Source organism: Mastigoproctus giganteus, chromosome 1, assembly GCF_048544385.1.
Source record: "Mastigoproctus giganteus isolate SK-2022 chromosome 1, ASM4854438v1, whole genome shotgun sequence".
Taxonomy (NCBI): domain Eukaryota; kingdom Metazoa; phylum Arthropoda; class Arachnida; order Uropygi; family Thelyphonidae; genus Mastigoproctus; species Mastigoproctus giganteus.
The window spans coordinates 143,501,079-143,522,706 of NC_143575.1; the positions used below are offsets into that span (position 1 = coordinate 143,501,079).

The 21,628-nt window shown below is 35.1% G+C and overlaps 1 protein-coding gene across 3 annotated transcripts in view; it reads left to right on the forward strand.

Annotated features, from left to right (window-relative positions):
- LOC150091173 (phosphatidylinositol 5-phosphate 4-kinase type-2 alpha-like) overlaps positions 1-21,628 on the forward strand; it is a 327,817-nt gene that overhangs the window by 121,325 nt on the left and 184,864 nt on the right. For 2 of the 3 annotated variants that reach the window (XM_090374545.1, XM_090374551.1), the window contains exons 2-3: positions 11,565-11,662; positions 21,372-21,468. In XM_090374545.1, coding sequence (XP_090230671.1) covers positions 11,565-11,662; positions 21,372-21,468 — 195 coding nt within the window. Of the gene's footprint in view, positions 1-11,564; positions 11,663-18,870; positions 18,892-21,371; positions 21,469-21,628 lie in introns of all 3 variants that reach the window. The other variant, XM_090374555.1, reaches the window with a different exon arrangement.

Below are 21,628 nucleotides of genomic sequence, written 5' to 3' on the forward strand. Positions count from 1 at the left end.
AAGGTCATTAGTAATTGCAATAGCCTCAGCATCTCGACCAGCTGGGTCTGTGTGACAAGAAAATGGAAGCCAGCTGGAGTTGTGAACATTAACATCACTAAGGAAAATTACCTCACTGTTAGGAAAGTTTGGCTGAAGAAAGTCAAGTTGCAAAGAGAGGAAGTCAAAGAGCTCCATGTTATTAGTGGGGTTGGGAGAATGGTAAAGACAACAGATGAATTTGACACAATGAGGTAGAGAGATTTTAAGCCAGAGAAGATCGAAGAGAGGAGATTCCAAATTACCAAGCCTCTGACAGGGAATATCGGAACAGACATATACACAAGTACTATCTTTGAGGCGAAAGGAATCATAAAGTGAATAATTAGGACAACTGAAATGAGCAGTATTTGAATCAACCGATAACTGAGATTATGTCAGAAAAAGTACATGGGGTTTGGCAGACTGCAAGTGGAAATGGTTGTTGTTGAGATTAGAATTGAGACCACGTATATTTGTAAGATGAACTAGGAAGTGTTTGGGAGGTTTAGATCTTTTCGCAGATAAGCTTACTCTATTAGTTTGACAATTAATGGTGTGTTCAATAGTAAGAAAAAGTGCGGGTGGGACATGCTATATGAAGTAATGAAATTTTTGGATATGGCATACACATGGTAAGAATATACCCAGATCCTTGACATAACGTGGCCTCGACAATGCCTCCCGCATACACACTACTCAGACTCCCTCCAGTCACTATCTGGCAGAGTAGAGGTAGCAAGATTTTACACTAGCTGATCTGGAAGCTTCCTAAAGAGTTACGAACAGGTTCGGTCCGGTGTACTAACTAACGGCCGGCCTGCGAACGCCATTTTAGAGCTGTACCCTCGAAATATAAGGAAGATTGGATCTCGCCATGATATTCATCATACCTTCAAAAGACCAGTCATACTGCATGATGGAAGAGGGGTGGAAGGGTTGACTGGAATTTAGCTCTGGAGACTAAACATGGGTTCCACCGCTTAAAGCCTCCAATAAGCAAAGTGGTGGTTTTGCACTGATTGATGAGTCATCTACCACGTAGTATTGCCTGGTAACATAGAGGGTGGCATTCCTCCATGTGTTGTGGGTGCCACACTTGGGGTGACCACCCAGTTCACACCTGGGTGGTCACCCACAGTGTGCTTATGCATGGAGGTTATACCCAGGATTACTAACAATCCCACCATCGTGAAGGTGCAGCAGAAGATTTGGCTGTCACAGACCATCCAGATTTCACCGAAATTGGGTTCACTTGACTTGAATGCCACCCGAATATCAGTTCCATCAGCGTTTTAGACTCCCCGGGTAGCAAGTACAGTTTGTCTGGCATATCTGAGAGGATGTCCGTGACAACCTCAAGGACCTAATGTACCAAACTTCTTTAGTTTGCATCAAACTTTCTGTTTCCCTTAGTTATTTTATTATCTTCCCATCCTTAATTTGATGCTCATCATTTTTTTTTTTTTATTAATCATATATTAACTTCTCTTTCAGCTTCTCTATTTCTAATTGGCTCTTTGATTCAGCCTTTAATTTCAGATAATTTAATAAATCTTTTAGGCTCTTAAAATTCTTTTCCTTTTTATATCTTATTTATTTCTTTTTCTTACTTTCCTTCTATTATCCTCGGCACTTTGTTCTCTACTGCTCCATCTTCATGCATTTTTCTGTTAATTCATTCTGAGTTCAATCTTTATTATATATATTGAGGGAGAGAGGAAATAAAATATGGTTACTGTATACATGGTAGCCCATAAGTAAGGAAAATTGTTTGACTGTAAATAGCAATGCTATTTTTAAGTATATATTTTAATTAATAACAACATGATAGAAAGGGCCTACATAAACTTAAAAAAAAAAAGTCATTTTGATCATTACAAAATGTAGCCTTTTGGACACAGATACACATCAATGCACAATTCCTCTAATTCTCTAACTGTTGACTGCTGAAGCTCCAACATAGACCTGTTCTTATTACTAAATACATTCTTTTAAGAATCCTCACAAAAAGCATGAGGTATTAATCTTGTGTTAGTCATGTGGGGTTGATTTGACACTGACAGTATTTCAGCAATCTGTACTTTGTATACTCTATCCACACAGCCGAAACTCCTAATCCCTGTTGTTGAAAATGTTTCCTGTGAAATCTTTGTAGAAAATTCCAGTAATGTCTGTTAATTACCGCACAGTATGCTCTCCTATAATCAAAGTATAGTTTGAAGAACTCGGTCTTTAAATTTGCATTTGCTGATGGGTCTAAAGGGAGTTTTAATTATCAAAAATTAATTAATACAATATGGATTTTTCACAGTTGTGCTCAGAAAAGATTGAAAATAGATATAGCATCAAAAAAATGAACAATTTAATTATTTTTTGCTTATTTTTCAACTTTTTGTTTTCACTGAGAAATTTCAAATTTTCCAATAACTGCTGACAGTTTTAATACAGGGTTGCAGTGGCCATTGAATGGAACCCTTCTGTCTACCTGGGTACTTTTAGTCTTAATTATTTGACAGGTTTTGCATGGTGAATTGCATAAGTATAGAAATATTGAAAATTGGTCATATTTAATTTTGGATTGCATTAATGGAATGCTTTTTATTTTTTTGTAGTCTCAGCTTTCTCCTATCATTTATTTTTCATAAATAAAAAGTCCAAAAACTCCTATCCAAATTCTACTCCATATTATCAAGCCAGGAGAATTTAGCATTAGTAGAGGCATATGATGCAAGAAAGCAAGCTTATGCAGCATCAACCAAAAAAAAAGAAACGAACTTGCTGATGTAGAAAACAATCATCCCATAAATCCATAAAAGCCTTGCCAGTGTGTGAGTGACCAACTCACAAATTCCAGTCAATATCTGGGAAATTAAAATCCCCCATTATAAGACTCTCTCTGGTTTACTGGCCCACTCTTTCCCTGTACAGTTTATTATTATACTCATCAGAGTCCTTAGGTGTACAGCACACTCCTGCTGTCAATTTTGATCTCCCAATGCTTATGCCACACCAAACTGACTTGACACTGCATTGTCCAGCGATTTCGACTGGCTTCACTTCCTTGGATTTTGTGTTTCTTAACTAATAGCATAACCCCTCCTCCCTTCCTATCCTGTCTATCCTTTCTGTACACATTGTACTCCCCAAATTCCAGTTCTGCATTCCTTATATCTGTGTGACACCACGTCTCTGATATCCCAACAATATCTGCCTTTGATGTTTTGAGCAATACCTCAAATTCATCAAATTTATGTACCCAACTCCTAACATTGGTGTACACGCAAGTATACATGCACCTATTCCTATTCTTAGCTACCCTAACACAACCCATGTGTTTACTTGTACCGCAATGACTCCCAGCAGTCTCTGAAATACCCTGCATTTTGTTTTCCAGACTGCTGCTCATTCTAATAGAAGCAGTGCAAGAAGCACTTTCACTTCTGCCAGTGGCTACTGTTAATCTATTAGTCCTTGTATCCCCCTAAGCTAGCAGTTTTCCGACCCACCTAACACTGCCTCGATAGCATCAGCATGATTTAAAATCATGTTAAAGAATAAATGAGGAGGCAGGGCATAACCTTCTAGTCTTCCATCTGGTTGTTCTCATTCAGATTTTTGTAGCAATGTGGGATGATAAATCTTGTATGTAAGTTCCTTTGTGATTCTGTTTAAGGTTGTTTTAGTTATTTTTAAGTTCCAGACTTTGCTTTCTTTGTGATTTTGTTTCAGATATCTTTCAGTGTCTTCTTCCACATTGGCAGACCTTGTAATTCATGTTTTAATTGCAGGGTCTACCAGGTTTTGGTATATTTGTGCACCATTCCCACTTCTTCACAGTTTGCTTTATGCATTTTATTGTGGGTGGTTTATGTCCAATATCTTCTTGACCTGGCATGCAGCTTCTGCAGAATTTTCATATTTTGCATGCCAGTTTACCATTTCAATCCTCTCCTTCATTATAGAGCTCATGATAATTTTCCTTTGTTCAAATTATTCTAAAACTTTTAAATAATTCTATTTAAAAGCTAAAGGAATTTATAAATCCCCTTAGCTTTTAAGAGCTAAACATTCCATAATTTCGTGGTGTCCGTAAAACTATATAACTGCCTGTACTGTACCAAGAAATTGTTCCGGTCAACTGCTATCCATGTGTCCACAGCCATTGGCAAAGATTAAGGCATATTCCTATTGTGGGCATTGGCTCTGGTCAACCTGTTTTCTACTATAAGCACCCTATTAGAGAATTAGGATAGTGATTTTCCTTTATCCTGGAAATTCATTTGTTGTTTCGCAGAAATGATTCATCCACACACTAAATTTCACCTGTCTCTGTTTACATGGTAGTAGGGCTTACAGTATCGAGATCCCGGTAATTTTTTTCCCTGTATTCAAATACCGGTATTGATACAAAAAATAGTTTTTCGGTACTAATTTTAAAAAAAATAATTGTTTATAATTTAATCACAAAGGTTATAAAATCACCTTTGTGTGATTATGACATTGTTATCTCTACTAGCAAATGTTCGATAAATCATCGATAGGACACCATGCAACATTGCAACATGTCCACAATTCTCGGACAAATTCATGTCTGACCGTATCGTAAGTCCCGTTCCTCTACTACTGACTTTAGTTCAACTCCACCAAGTGTAGTTGCTGTTGCCCAGGTGTAAGACCTTGCATTTTGCTGAATTAAAGCATAACCGCCACTTTTCTGACCATCCCGGAAGTCTATATAGGTCACTCTGCTTGGCAGCGATCATTAACTACTCTACTGACCTTTACATAATCTGCAAGTTTAGACCTCACGCCCTCCATCCCTTCATAGATGTCATTTAAGATAATCAAAAACAACAGTGGTCCCAATACTGATCCTTGGGGAACCTCACTTCTTACATTAACCCAATCTTGAGGAATAACTATTTATCACAATCCTCTGCCTGATGCCCTCAAGCCATTGTGCTATCGATCTAAGGATTTTTCCTATGATTCCAGCCTGCTCCAACTTATAAAGTAACCACTCATGTGGGACTGAGTCAAATGCTTTGCTGAAATCCAAATAAACAACGTCGAAATTATTCCCTAAATCCAGCTCACGAGTGACCTGTCAAGATGGCAAACCAAATTTGTTAAACATGATTTTCCCTTTACAAAACCATGCTGTGTATCCTACAGAATTCCATTTCCATCTAAATGAACCTGGATTCCACCCTTGATCATTGCCTCCATGATTTTTCCTACTACTGAAGTTAGACTGGCTGGTCAGTAATTTCCCGTTACACTCCTACAACCGCCTTTATGTTCTAATTTACACCAATCCAACAGAATCTCTCCTGGATCCAGTGATGCTCTCATAACTAGCCTTAATGGTTCAATGCACTCACTTGCCGCCTCCTTTAAGATTATAGGGTATAATGCCATCAACCACAGGAGCCTTACCCGCCTGTAGGCATGAAAGTTTTCTCATTAAATAATCATTTGAAATTTCAACATCATTATAGTTTTTTCAACTTCACTTCCTTAATGTCTCATTGCCACAAAGAGTTTTTTAATGTAAATATCGATGCAAAGTAACTGTTGAGTTCATCTGCAACTTCAGCTGGCATATCTGATACTATCCCATGTCCATTACGTAAGAGTACAATCTGATTTGTCCTTTTGTTCTTTGCATATATATATGTGAAGATTTCCTTAACTGCACTCTTTGCTCTCTTTATTCTTTATCCCCACTCTTTGCTCTGTCCCAGACTCAGTAAAGTTACTAAAGTGAAAATTATACTTTGCTTAATAAAACATCTTTCTCCTTCAGAAAATGATGAACATAATTCAACCATGGAAGACCAACATGGAACAGAATATCAGTGTTCACCAGTTCTTTCCAAAATAAGAAATTGCCCGACTCCAATGAGATTTTAAAAGATGAACTTGAGTCGAAAATTAATAAAATACTTTAAACTATTTTTGCTAAAAACGTTCAAAGCCTAGAAAATATGGACTGAGATCGTCTACGATTATCTCAGTACAATAGCACTATCCAGCATAGAATCCGAAAGGACGTTTTCTGGCACTAATCAAATATATACCAAAATTAGATCCATTTTAAACTATCATACTATTGATTGCTTATGTTTCTGAAGAGCTCACTTTATTCGGAGAGGTAGTGTGGATGCTTAAACATAACTAAACTTTGCAGTAAAAATATGTATTTTTTTTGTTTTTATAATAACTGTATTTTAATGATTTTTTTTTTTCAGAATATTTATTATTGCAATAAAAGTTTATTTAAAACATGAATTAAAGTAATTACAGTACTTGTTTTTTCCTTACTTTATTGCACCTAATTGTCATCAAAATTTATTGAGAAAAACATTTGTTTTTGGAATACCGGTATCCCAGTTTCATAAATTAAAAATGCCAAAATACTGGTGTTAAGATTTTTACCAGTGTTGTAAGCCCTGTGTGGTAGGTACAAGTGGTCTCTAAATAAGTTTTGTTTTAGCTGCTGTACAAGCAACCTTACAATGTCTAAGAGGAAATTCTTGAGTGTAGTGGAAAAGGTGGAAGTGCTAAATAGTGTAGATCAGGGCGTTTAAAAAAAAATAAAATAAATAATTGCTGTAAATTTTGGTATGATTATTATTATCTGTAAGGTGCAAAGGAGCCTGAGGCTTATGCTGCACCAGCCAAAAAAAAAAATCTCGTGTTACCCTGAGAGAGAGAGAGAGAGAGAGAGAGTCGCCAAGAAAGAGAAGAATGATGATGTTCAGCTCAGGACCTGGGTTTGCCAAGCCCATACTCACCAGATGTGAGCTCCTGGTGTCATTGTCATAATGTATCAACCATTTTGAAAAACCACGTTTTGATTCTCAAACTGTTTTGAGTATATGGGACCCAGCCGGAAGTGTGCAAAATCATGCCTGTATGACGATGTAAATGAAGCTGTTTTTAAGTGGGTGAAGTTGATTCAAGATGAAAACATGCCAAATCAGGTCCTTAGTAAAAGAAAAGGCTGTGGTGTATGCATCTTTTCTGGAGCAAAGTAAATTCCAAGCTAGTTCTGGTTGGCTGGACAAATTTAAAAAGCACTGTTGCTTACTCAAAAAAGTTATTTCTGGTGAAAATGGAGTTGTAATCGAAGAAAATCTTCAATTACGACTCTGTCGGAAAGAAGCAGTTTTGAAAAAAAAATTATGGAGGATTAAGAACTCAAAGACATATTTAACATTGGATGAAACAGGTCTATATTTTAAATGTTTACCGAACAAGACACTGACTTTTAAAGGTGATAAATGTTTAGATGGTAAAAATAGTAAGGCAAGAATTACAGTCCTGACATTGTGTAGACACAGTTGAGACTAACTAATCTGCTATAGTTTACAACTCTGACACACCTCTTGAAGTTACTTTGGTTTGTATCCAAAATATGGTTGGTAATTAAAAAATGAATCTTTTGGTAATAAGCAAAAGTAAACATCCCCAATGTTTCAGAGGAATAAAGTTGTTAGAGTTGGACTACAACAAAATATCTTGGATGACAAATGAAATTTTTTGAACAGTCTATTTTAAATTTCGATAGAAAAATGACGAAAGAAAACAGAAAAATTGTGTTGAATGTCGAAAACTGCCCTGCCTACCTTCACTCTGTTATTTCGAAAAGACTTACAAGTGTGAAGCTTGTTTTCTTCTCTGTGAATAACTCGTCTCAACTGCAGCCAATGGACCGAGGCATTATGAAGAATTGGAAAATGCACTGCCGAAGGAGCATACTAAAAAAAATTATACTTAGAATAGAAACCAACCAACCTATATTCTGTTATAGATTTGCGGATGTGCATATCAGAGTTAGCAAAAGTGTGGAGTCAAGATGTGACTGAAAACGTAAGAATTCTTTTGCAAAAGAAGGTTTGGCTAAAACTCCAATTAACACGATGAGAGGGATGAACTGCCACAAACATTGTGCAATCTTGGGAAGAACTCCAAGCAAGAGGTTTGATCAGCGGAGAAATTGTTCTTGAAGAATTTTTAGGAGTTGATAATGATGTCATAGTACCTGAATATCCGAGAGAGTTTTTGAGAGTATTCAAAGAGAAGTGCAGTATCGAAGATGAGTTGGATGAAAATTAGGGCAATATTAAACCTTCCAAACATGAAATGTTGACAGCATTTGAAACTTTGAAATGAAGTCTTCAGTGTGAAGAAAATGTGCCAGAAAATATATTTGAGTATTTAAAGAAATGCAAACAGTTTTATGAACGATGTATAGTAAAATCCAATGTACAACAAAAAATAAACAAATATTTTACAAAATAATTCTTAAAGGTGTACTAATATATCGTGCATATTATGTAAGTAGTAATTTCTTAATATGTATGCATTAATAAATTGTTTTAAAATGTTAGAAAATTTATTCATTTTAAAATGTTAGAAAATTTGTTCATTTCCACTTATTTATGATTTATTTCTCATCTTTTGCTATCTTTCTGAATGTTTAATCACAGTATTTTTATTGTTGAAGAGGTCATATTTCTTTATAAAGAAATTTCTGTTTAGCTAATGTTTTCAATCGTACATTTTTGTTATATATAGAGGTCTGATTGTAGTTTCCTTTCTTATGGCCGGCCCAGTATAATTATATTTTTATTTTGGTCCAACCAGATGGAATTGTGCTTTTATAAATGTTTTAGAATTTGCATTTGGCATTAAGATGACATTTGATCTTTTCTCATTGGCCCTCGTGAGTAACATAGTGGTCATAATCACCATCTGTCGATGCTAATCAAAGAAGGCCCAAGTTTGAATCCCATCAGTGATGTAATTTTTATTGCTGTTTTTACACATTGATTGATTTTTGTTGGTTTTGTTTGGGCAAGGGTTGCATTTGATTTTCTTCTGTAAACTGGTTTTTTTTTTTTTTTTTTTTTTTTTATCCAGCAAAGAGGAAACTGACTAAGGATACATAAAAATTATAGACAATATACTGACATCTCATAACCTTAGTTGCTCTGGTGCTTACCTTATCTAATCTTACCTAACCAAGTTTTTTCTCATCATTTACCAAGCTCTTCATCAAGGGCATGCATTGCTTTTTCTAGTTAAGGAAAATAATAATGAATTATATATTAAAGTAAATACAAAATAAAGCATTTATTCTAATTCACTAATCTTTACAGAATATTATTGTTTCCCATATAGATGATATGGCATCACTTCCGCTTGAAGCTGAACTTCATTTGGCAATGTTACCTTTCTTATTAGTGATGACTCATCTCACTGACTACCAGAATGTCAACTGATACTCAGTATCAGTTGACATTCTGGTTATTCTCCCCAGTGCCATAGATTTCCAGTGCTTGTTTCCTTTAAAATTGAATCTTCAGTCAATCTGTGTATTTCATTTTTAATTTTTACTGGTTACCCGATTATGTCAAAAAATGAGAAAAGAGCATTAAAGGAAGAAAAGAGTGTATTCAGCGAAGAATTTTCTTCGCTGGTTCTGCTAAACTAGGAGAACCATGAAAGTCTGCATATAAGAAAATGAAAGTAGGAAAGCGGCAGCAGCAATAATATTCAATTAAAACTACATCAGGACAAGGGATGACATCACTGAAGTGACACATAAAGTAACATATATACTTGGAAGAAGAGGTGAGCCATTTAGCAATGTGGAAATCATAATAGAATGCATTTTCTATTTAGCTGTTCTGTTATATTACGGCCTAGTTGTGGGATGTTTAGATTCAGCTAAGATTAAGAAGTACAACAACTACCTCTTTTGAGGAGGACCATAACTGATCAGCAACATGAATAAGCCCGTAATATAACAGAACAGCTTTATGCAATATGCCAGAGTGAAGCCATTTGTTATTCAATTGCCTTGGATGAATCCACTGACATTACTGACTAAGCACAGGTGTTATTTTTTATTTGTGTTATAATAATTTCAGATTTTCATTGTCATGAAACTGACTTTCCACTGACTTTGGATACCCTTACTGCCAGGACATGTGGAATTGGTATCTTCAAAGAAAAATGCCATGAAGTGAAACTGAATTTATGTAAGTGTATGCACAGATGGCACACCTTCCATGAGAGGAAAACATGAAGGATTTGTTGCATTACTATAGAAAGGATTGCCAGATCCAAATACTTTGATTTCCTTTCACTGTATCCTTCATTAGCAGAATCTGTGTACCAAATCTACCATTTTAAGTGACACTTTAAATAAAATTATAGGTATTGTAAACTACATTTGAGCAACGTTGCCAATTTCACAACATGCTTCAGCTTAATAATGAAACATTCAGCATGGATCTGCCATATCATTCTAAAGTGCACTGGTTGTCCCAAGGACAAATACTTGTCAAACTTTTATCTTTATGAAAACAGTGAATTGTCAAAAGTGGAATTCTGCCGAGATATTGCATTTTTGTATGACATAATGTCAAGGCAAAATGATCTGAATATTTTTTTGCAAGGTAAAACCAAATCTAAATATGATATCTGGCTTAAAATACAGGCATTACGAAAGAAACTGACCTTTTTCAAAACCTTGTTTAACCAATCAGAACTTTCAGCTGAAGACTTTCCTGAACTGGCAAAAGTAATTAATGAATAGGATACAAACAAATCATTAAGGATATATGACAATGAAGAACACACAGCTGTTCTAGCCTACCTGATTGAAGAATACAAGGAAAGGTTTGCTGATTTTGAGAAACAAAATCAGCAAACCTTTCCTTGTATTCTTCTGAATCTCACACTGAAACTAGCATTTCAACCACACCTGATTGATGTCTTCAAAGCATCTGATGACTTACAGATGGAATTATTTGAGCTCTCAGAAGATAATATTCTGAAGTCTATTTGGTGTGAAGAAGGATCCTCGTTTAAATATGGAAAAATGCTGCTGATGCCTATGTTAGCATGCTTGTTGAATGCTATCTTGTTTTGGCACAAACTACTGTTGTGAATCAACATTTTCATATATGATAAAAATAAAACAAGCTTGAGATCTCAGATGACGAATATTCACTTGGAGGACCAATTAAAAGTATGCTCAACAGTGTTGGAACCAAATATCAGACTACTATCTGGCATTAAGCAGTCGCACACAAAAAAAGTCATTAAATGGTTTGTTATCAAAATTCGTCCATTTTTAGTTTTAGCATCTTTGCTAAACAAATAAATGTCTTCACTAATTTATTTGTTTAAATTCCTCATACAATAAAAGGCTGTAATTAAAATTGTAAATATGCCTACAAAAATATATATAAATGTATATATATATATATATATTTTTTTTTTTTTATTTTTTTTTTTTTTGTATATATTTAATTCTCAGCATGCAGCCTAATAGTATCTTGATTAAATAAAATTTGGCCTTCCAATGTAAAAAGATTCCCCATCCCTGATTTGGTTAATTTCATATCAATTTTTCAATAAAAAAAACAAACTGTAGTTTTTATTAGTTTGTTTATTAACACAGACTAATAAAAACTGTAAAATATTTTGTAGTTTTATATATTTTATTTTCCTGTAAACAGATCAATGGTTTAACTCATGTGAATATCCCTGTGATGCTACTTCCAGATGATTTCAAATCCTTCAGCAAGACCAAAGTGGATAACCATCATTTTAATAAGTATTTTTTTTTTAAATATATGTGTGTGTATATATATATATATATATATATGTGTGTTTGTGTGTGTGTTCTGAATGCTGAAAGAATAGATGACTAATGAAGTGAACATTGTGTAGATTAGTTTTAATTATTAAAATACTTTTCTAGGTGGAATAGCCAAAATTATTTTGAATGACTGAAATCTAGTTAATGTTGTGCATAGTCAGTAAGTGTATCACAAAATAGAAATCTTTTTTGCTGTATATACTTTTTTAGTTTGCAATATATATATATATATATATATATATATATTTTTTTTTTTTTTTTTTTTTCTTTTTTTTCTGTTTCAAAATGTTAGCTCATAATTAAGAAATTTTGGATATATAACTACAACCATCGACATCTTTTTTTTTTTTTTTTTTTTTGTTTTTTTTTTTAACTGAAAATATTCCTCAAATTATGTGGTAAATGTGTAAAAACAGACATGAATTAAAAATAAACTTATACTGTTGATTGCTTAAAAAAAAAAAGAAAAAAAGTGCATTCTGTTCTGTGCATAGGACAGACAACCAGCATAAAGCATTAATATTTTTTATATTTATTGGATTATAGTTTTTTTTAAAGTGTACACATTTTAATTATTTGAATGAAATAAAAAGATCATACATGGTGGACATATATTATTCATTACATTACAAACCACCATGAAAAGAAAAACCTGCAAGATAAAGAGAAACAGTTTTTATTTTGAAGGAAATTTTGGTTTCATGGAACATCAAGTAATAACCAATAGATGGCAAGTCTGAAAAAAGCTTATTTCAAAATGGCATTGCCACAACAGAAATCAATCAGTATTAGCTGTGTTATTAGCATTGGGAGCTTAAATATGTCATTAAAATGCAAAGACATTACCATAAAGTTCACGTAAGTTGAGAAAGTGCCTTATTGGTCTATCCAGCAGTGGTTGATAATATTTTAAGAAACAGGTAGTGTCCTCTATCAGTAAGGGGAATGCAGGCCTTCTGTTGTGTTTGGTACATTTGATATAGTTTGTAAAGCCTTTAAGTACAACCTGCAGAATTCATCTCATACATACTGTGATAGCAGTAATTTATCCATATGGGATAGTCTTTCTTCCCAGCACCCACCATATTACTTCGTTTAGGACTATCATAGGTCTTCTCTAAATCAGTAAGGCTCATATGCATTCCTCCCTTCTCCTCTCCATTAGTTGCTTCGATAATCAACTTTCCTCACATGAAACCAAATTGGTTTTCTGAGATTTCTGATTCCTGCTTTAACCATTGTTTCGCAATTCTCTGGAACATAAGCCTAATTCCTTGATAGTTGGCACAATTCTGGACGTTGTCTTTATTTTTATAAATAGTAACCACTCTACTCTTTAACAAGATAACTGAATACAGTGAAACTGCCTAACTAGTTAAGCAGTCCCTCTTTTCACAACCTTTCTTACTTCTCCAGGTATGCAATATGGACGTACAGCTCTTCTTGTCTTTATTTTTCCTGTGCCTCTAACTTCTAGAGCCAAAGTTTGTTCATTCAAAGCCACATTCAGTCTACCATGCGGATTAATTCTTGTTTTGCTTCCTCATCAAATAATTGCTGGAAGTAATTCTTCCATTTATTATTTCCTCCATTTTCGCCAAGATTCTTTAGATTCTCATCCTTGATTGCAGCTAATGTGTTCCAGAATTATTTTTCCTTTCTCTTGTCTTTGCAATTTGAAATATCTGCTTCATCCACCCCCCTCCTGTGTTGTCAATTTATTTATATAGGTCATCATATGCTTTAATAAGATGACTGCTTTCTTTGCATTCCACATAAGCCTCCTATACTTCTTGGGCAAGTCCTTGTTAAAATATTTAGTGATTATTCAAGCCTCTTGGTTGAGAAATTTAGCTGAAATTCTTTTCAAGTGACGATTAACAAATAAGCTGCACATCCCTCAGCATTCCACAGCACATAGAAAGACAGCCCTTTAGAATAGAAGTATGGCCTTTATAATAAAATACCTGTATTATTTATGAATATCTTATTTTATTTTGCATTAGTTTATAAAATGTGGTAATTGTATTTCTGTAGAAAGGTTGTTGATTAGTCAGTGGAAAATAAGATAAAATTAACTTGAGTAGATGTGTAATAATTTTATTGGGTGATGGAAAAATACTATTGCCATATTGGTACATATAGACTGGGTTTTTTTTTATTTTTTTTTACATGAATAAATCCCTATATAGGTAATAATTCAGATTACATTAAAATGAGTAAGAACACATGAAAAATCAAGAGCCCTGTAAACTCTTTTGTTATTTCAAATACAGTTGAAATAACTATAATCCAAATTTATTGGATTATAGTTTTTTTTAAAGTTATGTAGAGGTATTGACCTCTACATAACGAAATTGATCGTCCCTTGAAAAAATTCGTTATACATAAATTTTGTTAAAGAAATATGACCTTTTCAACAATGAAAAATACTGTAAATTCAGAAATATAGGGAAAGAAGTGGGAATGAATAAATTTTCTAACATCAAAACAATTTATTAATACATACATATTGAACAATGACTACTTACATGATGCACACCAATATATTAGTACACTGTTCATAAAAATGTTTGCATTTGTTTAAACTTTAAACACTCAGTATATTTTGTTACGTTTTCTTCCCACTGAAGGCCTCGATGCAATTTTTAAATGCTGCCAACATTTCATGTTTGAAAGGTTCAATATTGCCTTTGTTACCCTCACTTTCATCCAACTCATCGTCGATATTGTCACTAGTTCTTTAAATATGCTCAAATGTTGGTGTCACTCGGACATTCAGTTACTATGGCATCATTATCAACTCCTAAAAATTCGTCAAGAACAATTTCTCCCTGATCAAACCTCAATTGGAACTCTTCTTAAGATTGCTCAATGTCTTCTAATAGTTCATCCCACTCATCTCTGTTAATTACCATTTTAGCAAAACCTGCTTTTGCGAAACAATTCTTAATCATTGTTTACATGACATCTTGACTCCACACTTTTGCCATCTCTGATATACACATCCACAAACACATATAACGGAATCTATAGGTTGGTTGGTTCCTATTCTCAGTATAATTTTTTTCGGTATGCGCCTTCAGTAGGCATTTTCAAATTCTTCATAATGTCATGGTCCATTAGCTGCAGTTAAGACGAATTATTCAGAAGAAAGAAAACAAGCTTCACTCTTTTAAGCTTCAAAATTACTGAGTGAAGGTGGACAGGGCAGTTGTCGACAGTCAACGCGATTTTTCTATTTTATTTTGTCATCTTTCTAACAAAATTTAAAATCTACTGCTCAAAAATTTCGCTTGTCATCAAGGTTTTTTGTTGTCCAACTCAACTCTAATGACTTTGCTCCTTTGAAACATCAGGGTTATTTACTTTTGCCTATTACCAAAATCTTCAGTTTTTCCTTACCAGCCATATTTGCAACCAAGAGTGTAATTCTCTATTATTTTTACCACCTAAATATTTATCACCTTTTAAGTCAGTGTCTTGTTTGGCAAACATTTAAAAAAAGTTGTTTTATCAACATTGAATGTCTTTGGACATGTAGTCCTCAATTTTTTTCAAAACTGTTTCTTTCCAATGTCTTCTTCAATTGCAACTCCACTTTCATCAGAAATAACTTTTTCGAGTAAGCCATGATGCTCTTTAAATTTGTCCAGCCAAACAGAACTGGCTGGTTGGCTGGACAAATTTGGAGTATTTTTTTTCTAGCATTTATTTTTAGATTATAGGTGAAACCTTCTGGAGTGCAAATTTTATACAGCTCTACTCCGTACTTATGGGTCTTTGCTGGAAGGTATAGACAGATTGCCAATCTGCTTCCCCAAGCCACCATGCTTTCATTGATAACAATATTTTCAACAGGAGATGGTTTGCTGAAATTGTTGAAAAATAAGGTTTACATTATTTTTCAATTTGAAGTCTCTCCTGATTTGCAGCTGAGTCCTATTTGAAGCATAATTTCAATAAAAATACCAAGCAAATTTGTCACGCTTCATGGTATTTTGATTGAGTTTATAGCCATACATGTCATAATTAGACCAATATAGTTGCATTCTATTGATAAATGAGATGCCCACGATCATGAGAATAGCTAGAAGTTTTATCTCATCGCGGTTGGTGTCTCTCCATTTTCGAAGTATAGATTGGGGATGAAGACAAATTTGAATGTACTCAGAAGCATATCTATTTGTCTCTTCAACTGTAATGTCAAGAACCTGGTCAGTCATAAATTGTCTATAGATAGCATATGGATTAGCTAAGTCTAAAGTGTCACTTTCACCCATCGTGTCCAGAAAATTGGAAGTTGTCAGGCACACCACAAGGTTCCCACCAATCCAAAACAGGTGTGTCATGACCATCGGGAGCTTCGTCATTTTCAGCTTCAGTCTCGTTGCTAGCGTCCGTTGATGACTCATTATTTGAATCACCATGGGACTCAATCTCAGAAGGCACATGATTCACTGGAATTCGCACACTGTCCATACACTGGATTTCTTCTGATGAAAACTATTGTGACACAGAGGGCGGAATGGGTGAAATATTAGAATCTAGTGGTGCCACTATGGTCATTGGGGAAGCAGGTAAATTTGAGGTATATGGTTGATTGGAGATCAAAGCGTTTGGGCCCAAAGGCATATTATCTGAAGGCTATCAGAATTCAGGCTATCAACTTCCACAACAAGGGAAGGAAGTCTATTCCAGCAACCAACCACCCGCTGGCTAAGGGCAAATTTCCGCATCTTTTTCCTACATCTGTCTTTCCTCAATTTGAATTTATGCCCTCTCAGGTGATTATTCTGAGCAAGAGGAAGAATCGCATCAGCATTGAGAATGCTCAAACCATTCAAGGCTTTATACACCTCTATCAGATCACCTCGCCGTTGCCTAGTCTCCAGACACTGTAATATGCAAAACTTAAGCCTTTCTTCGTAAGAACAACCCTTTATTCCATTCACTAATCTTGTTGCCCTTCTCTATACTCGTTCCAGCAGCTCTACATCCTTCTTGAAATGAGGCCTCTAGACCTGTATACAGTACTCAAGGTGTGGCCTGACCATTGCCTTATACAAGGGAATAATCACCTCCTTATCCCTGCTAGAAAAATTCCTGTATATCATTGACAAGACACCATGAGCTACTCTTGCGGCCCATCTCAGCTGCTCAGAGAACTTCATATCTGCCTGCACAATTACTCCTGGATCCTTTTCATTCTCTACCACTGTCAGTGTAGTACCACAGAGTTGATACGTTGCTCTGGGGTTGCTGTTTCCCATATGTAGTACTTTACATTTGTCAACGTTAAACTTCATTTGCCAACTCTCAGCCCATCTGCTCAACCTTTCTAGATCCTGTTGCAGCAGCATAGCGTCAGTAGTGTCCTTAACAACCCTGCCAACCTTTGTATCGTCTGCAAACTTGGACATTAAGCTTGATATAACATCATCAATATTATTTGTAAATACAGAAAACAATAATGGACCCAACACTTAGTCCCGAGGGACTCCACTAATAACATTAGTCCACGTTGAGCAGTGTCCATTGATTACCACTCTCTGTCTTCTCCCCCTCAACCATCCCTTTATCCATAGCAGCAATTTGCCTCCAGTGCCACACTGCTCCAATTGTTCAGCAGTCTTCCATGTGCAACAGTATCAAAAGCCTTTCTAAGATCCAAGTATATAATATCAAAGTTATTCCCTGCATCCAGTTCTTTTGCGACTGCATCATAGTATCCAGTCAAATTGGTCAGGCAAGACATTCCCTTAACAAAACCATGCTGTCCGAGCTATAACTGAAGTCTTCTCTAGATGATCCTGCAGTGCTTCTTTAACCAATGCTTCCATTAATTTTCCTGAAACAGAAGTTAAACTCACAGGTCTATAATTACTTGTCAGCCTTTGATCCTCCTTTGTGAATTGGGGTCACATTTGCACATCTCCAGTCTATGGGTACCTCCCCTGAGTCCAAGGAAGCTCTCATAATTATGGCTAAGGGTTTGCTTACTTCCTTTGCTGCCTCCTTTAATATAACTGGATAGATCCCATTCACCCCAGGTGCCTTTCTTGTGTTTATCTTCAACAATGGGAAATGATTTGGCTGTGGTGTCAGCCAAATCAGCAATTCCCAATAATAATCGCCACCTGTCAGTCCCCTGTACAGAACTACAGGCAATTAATACACCAGAAGATACACTCCCAATGGCAGGATTCGTGGAATAGACAGACTACAAATAAATTATATCGTATAAAGCCTGTAATTGAACCGTGGCAGTCTAGTCTGCGCAGGAATTTTAAGGAGGAAGTTGTTCTTGCCCGGACCCGCATAGGACCTAATGATCCTCCTATGTGCGAGTCCTGCGGCACAATATTATCAATCAGACACATTTTAATTGACTGTCCAGTTTTTAGCAATACAGTAAACCCCCGCTATTTGTGGTATCTGTATTCGCGGTCGCTGATTTAATATAAAATGAATCCTAAAAAAATGTGAATTTTAAAGTGCCTTGAATATTTTCCGCCATAAAAAAAACATGGGTGTGGCTAAAATTATCTTTCCCGGTCAAAACAGCGCTCAGTGTGTGGGGGAGAGGGGTGACAAAATCGTGAGCGTGGATGTTTCTCGCTAATCCTTATTCGGTATGTGTTATGCGTTTGCCATGGAAGGTTTCGTCGCTTGTTTTTAATTTATATGCTTATAAATTTATCAATTTATAAATTGATATGCTTACAAAAGTGATAAATTTACCGTTTTGCAGTGTAAAACAGACTTTTTCGAGTGTGTTAAAGGAAGAAAGTGACTTTATTTGGACAAGTTCTTTCTAACCCGTACAAAAATATGGCTACGAATAACAAGGGAAATGTGAAATATCAAAGAAAGTGATGACATTGATGAATAAAATTGAGTTATTAGACAAAGTTTCTAATGGTGAAAGTGTCTCCTCAGTGGCAAAACATTATAAAATCAATGAGTCAACGGTACAATCAATCAAGAAATCGGAAGAAAAAATCCACTGTAATGTCCTTGAAAACATGCTAATTGCTTCAAAAATTTGCTCTGTAACTCGTGATGTTAAATTAGAAAAAATGGAAAAGGCTTTAAATCTGTGGATAGAAGACCGAACTCAAAATAAAATTCCGTTAAGTTCACACATCATTCGTGAAAAGGCAAAACTCCTTCATCAACACGTTTAGCGAAACTGGTGATAGCACTGGCGGGATAAGTTTTTTAGCTAGCAAAGGCGCTGGTTTGAAAGATTTGTTTGAAATTTCTAATAAATATTACATTTAATATCAAATTGTTTCTTATTTTCATTTCGATGCCATATGCTTGCAATTCACTATGTACTGTCCATGTACATAGTCATATTATGAAGGTACATATAATACATAGACAAAATTTTAGACTAGTTTTTCTTATATATTTCATACTTTGGAATGGAACCCCTTTATTACTATAGGAGCCATAACTCAGTATTCGCATTTTCGATATTCGCGGCATTTCTCAGGAACGTGATCCCCGCGAATAGCGGGGGTTTACTGTATACATTTTACTGCTTTTAACCATCTGACTGAGCCATATACACTCAGTCAGATTTTTTCTGACAATGACCATGTATCTGCTATTTTTAGCCTTTTGAAATCAGTAAACCTTTTTACTGATATTTAAAAAACCTTCCTTATTATTGTTACTTGTTTACTGATATTTGTCTTTTATAGTTTATACTTGTTTTTATACCTTGACACTTAGTGACCTAATTCATTAAGCCACCGGAAATTTTACTTTTTTATGACCAGGTTTTGGTGCATTATAGCCTTTGTTGCTAATGCACCAATAAAACCCAACCAAACAAGCAACCAACCTTCAACAATTTCTCCTCCACTTTACTCTCAGTTATTACAAGATTATCTAGCTTACTGCCATAGTTGAATTCACCTCTGGCATTCCCCTCGCTGAATAACTCCTCATGTGTGAATGTCGATGCAAAATATTCATTTAGTTTGTTAGCTACCTGAGCAGGATCATCAACATTTGAACCATCGATATCAAGTGGACCAATCTGATTTATTCCCGTCCTTCTAGAGTTTACATAAGTAAAGAACTCTTTGCTGTTTTTCTTTGCATCCCTTGCCAAGGATCTCTCGTAATCTGCCTTCGCCTGCCTAACCTCCTTTGTAACTTGGTTACAGATCAACTTATATTTATCATAGGCTTCTGTGTCACGTGTTAATTTATACGTATACCATGCATTTTTCTTCTCTGCCATATGTCTCATCAGTTCATCTGACATCCATTTAGGCCTAAACCTTGAACAATATTTCTTAGTTGGTATGTAAAGCCTAGTAGCTTCCAAGATAAGTTCTTTGAATGCTTCCCATTTTGAGTTTGCTGTTGGTAACATCATCAGTTGGTCCCACTGTATAGAATTTAAATACTGTCTCAGACCATCGTAGTCGCCTTTACGAAAGCAATAACCCTTCCCTTTACCCCTGATGGTAGTTACCTCTTTGAGTAAATCCCACTTCAGCACACTGTGGTCACTGCCACCTAGTGGTTCCTTTATCTGCAAATTCTTAATACATGAATGATCACTGCTGATAACCATCAAGAGTATTGCCCTCTCTGGTTGCCTCTCGAACATTCTTCTGCAGAAAACAATCATCCAATAAATCCACAAAATCTTACTAGTGTGTGAGTGACCAACCCACAAGTTCCAGCCAATATCTGGGAAGTTAAAATCCCCCATTATAAGACATTCTGATTTACTAGCCCAATCTATTTCTCTGTAGAATTGTTAATTGTACTCCTTCGAGTCCAATTACTCCTACTCTTATTTTTGCTTTCGCAGTGCTTATGTCACACCCAACTGACTAAGATGCATTTATGGATAAAGCCTCAAGCTGCGAGCAGTTTTAGACTGTATATATTAAGTGCAATAGCATAATTCATACACAGCCATTTCTGAATAAACAGAATATTTTTTATAAGGCGGCATTGTTTTAAGTTATATCTCATATTGTGAATACCTTCACAATGAGTTGCCGTGATATTGCACTACTTTGAATAAGTAACGCTTCACCTAAGGAGAAGACTAATGTTACTCATTCTCAGATAGGTACCACCACCCAGACAGCACCGTTTCAGGGCTATTTGGCCCTTCTTTGGTGGGTGGGTAGGTACCCAAGTGATGCAATGATGGCAAAACAGTTATGAAATATAACTCCACCCACTGAAGAAAGGCCAAATAGCCCCGAAATGGTGCTGTCTGGGTGGTGGTACCTATCTGAGAATAAGTAATGTTAGTCTTCTCCTTAGGTGAAGCGTTACTTATTCAAGGTAGTGCAATATCATGGCAACTCATATGAGATATTACTTAAAACAATGCCACCTTATGAATATTCTGTTTATTCAGAAATGGCTGTGTATTAATGATGCTATTGCACTTAATATATACATGGTCTAAATTTGCTTGCAGCTTTGAGGGTTTAGCCCTAAATTTATCTTAGTATCCTGTTTATACATTATATTAACCTCTTATGCAAAAGCCATATTTTTAGTATTTATATATTTGTTTTTTATTATTTATATATTTGTCAGAAGATTGAATTAAATAATATAGTTAAAATTCATGGAACAAGAGGGGAAGTACAAAATATTTTGTTCTTAGAGAAAATATGCCAAGTCACTTCAAGGTAAAAGAATATTGTCCACTTGTATTTCGAAATCTAAGGGAAAGATTTGGAATTGATGACATAGATTATATGGTAAGTAGGCTTATAATTAAGAATTTTATACTTATAATAGTATTTTGATGCTTTCATTGATAATATAGGTAAAGTGATTAGGTGCAGTTGGTGTCCAAAGGTTGTCTTACCTTAAGTTGAAACCTGTATTACCTTCCAAATTAAAAAAATAAATAAATAA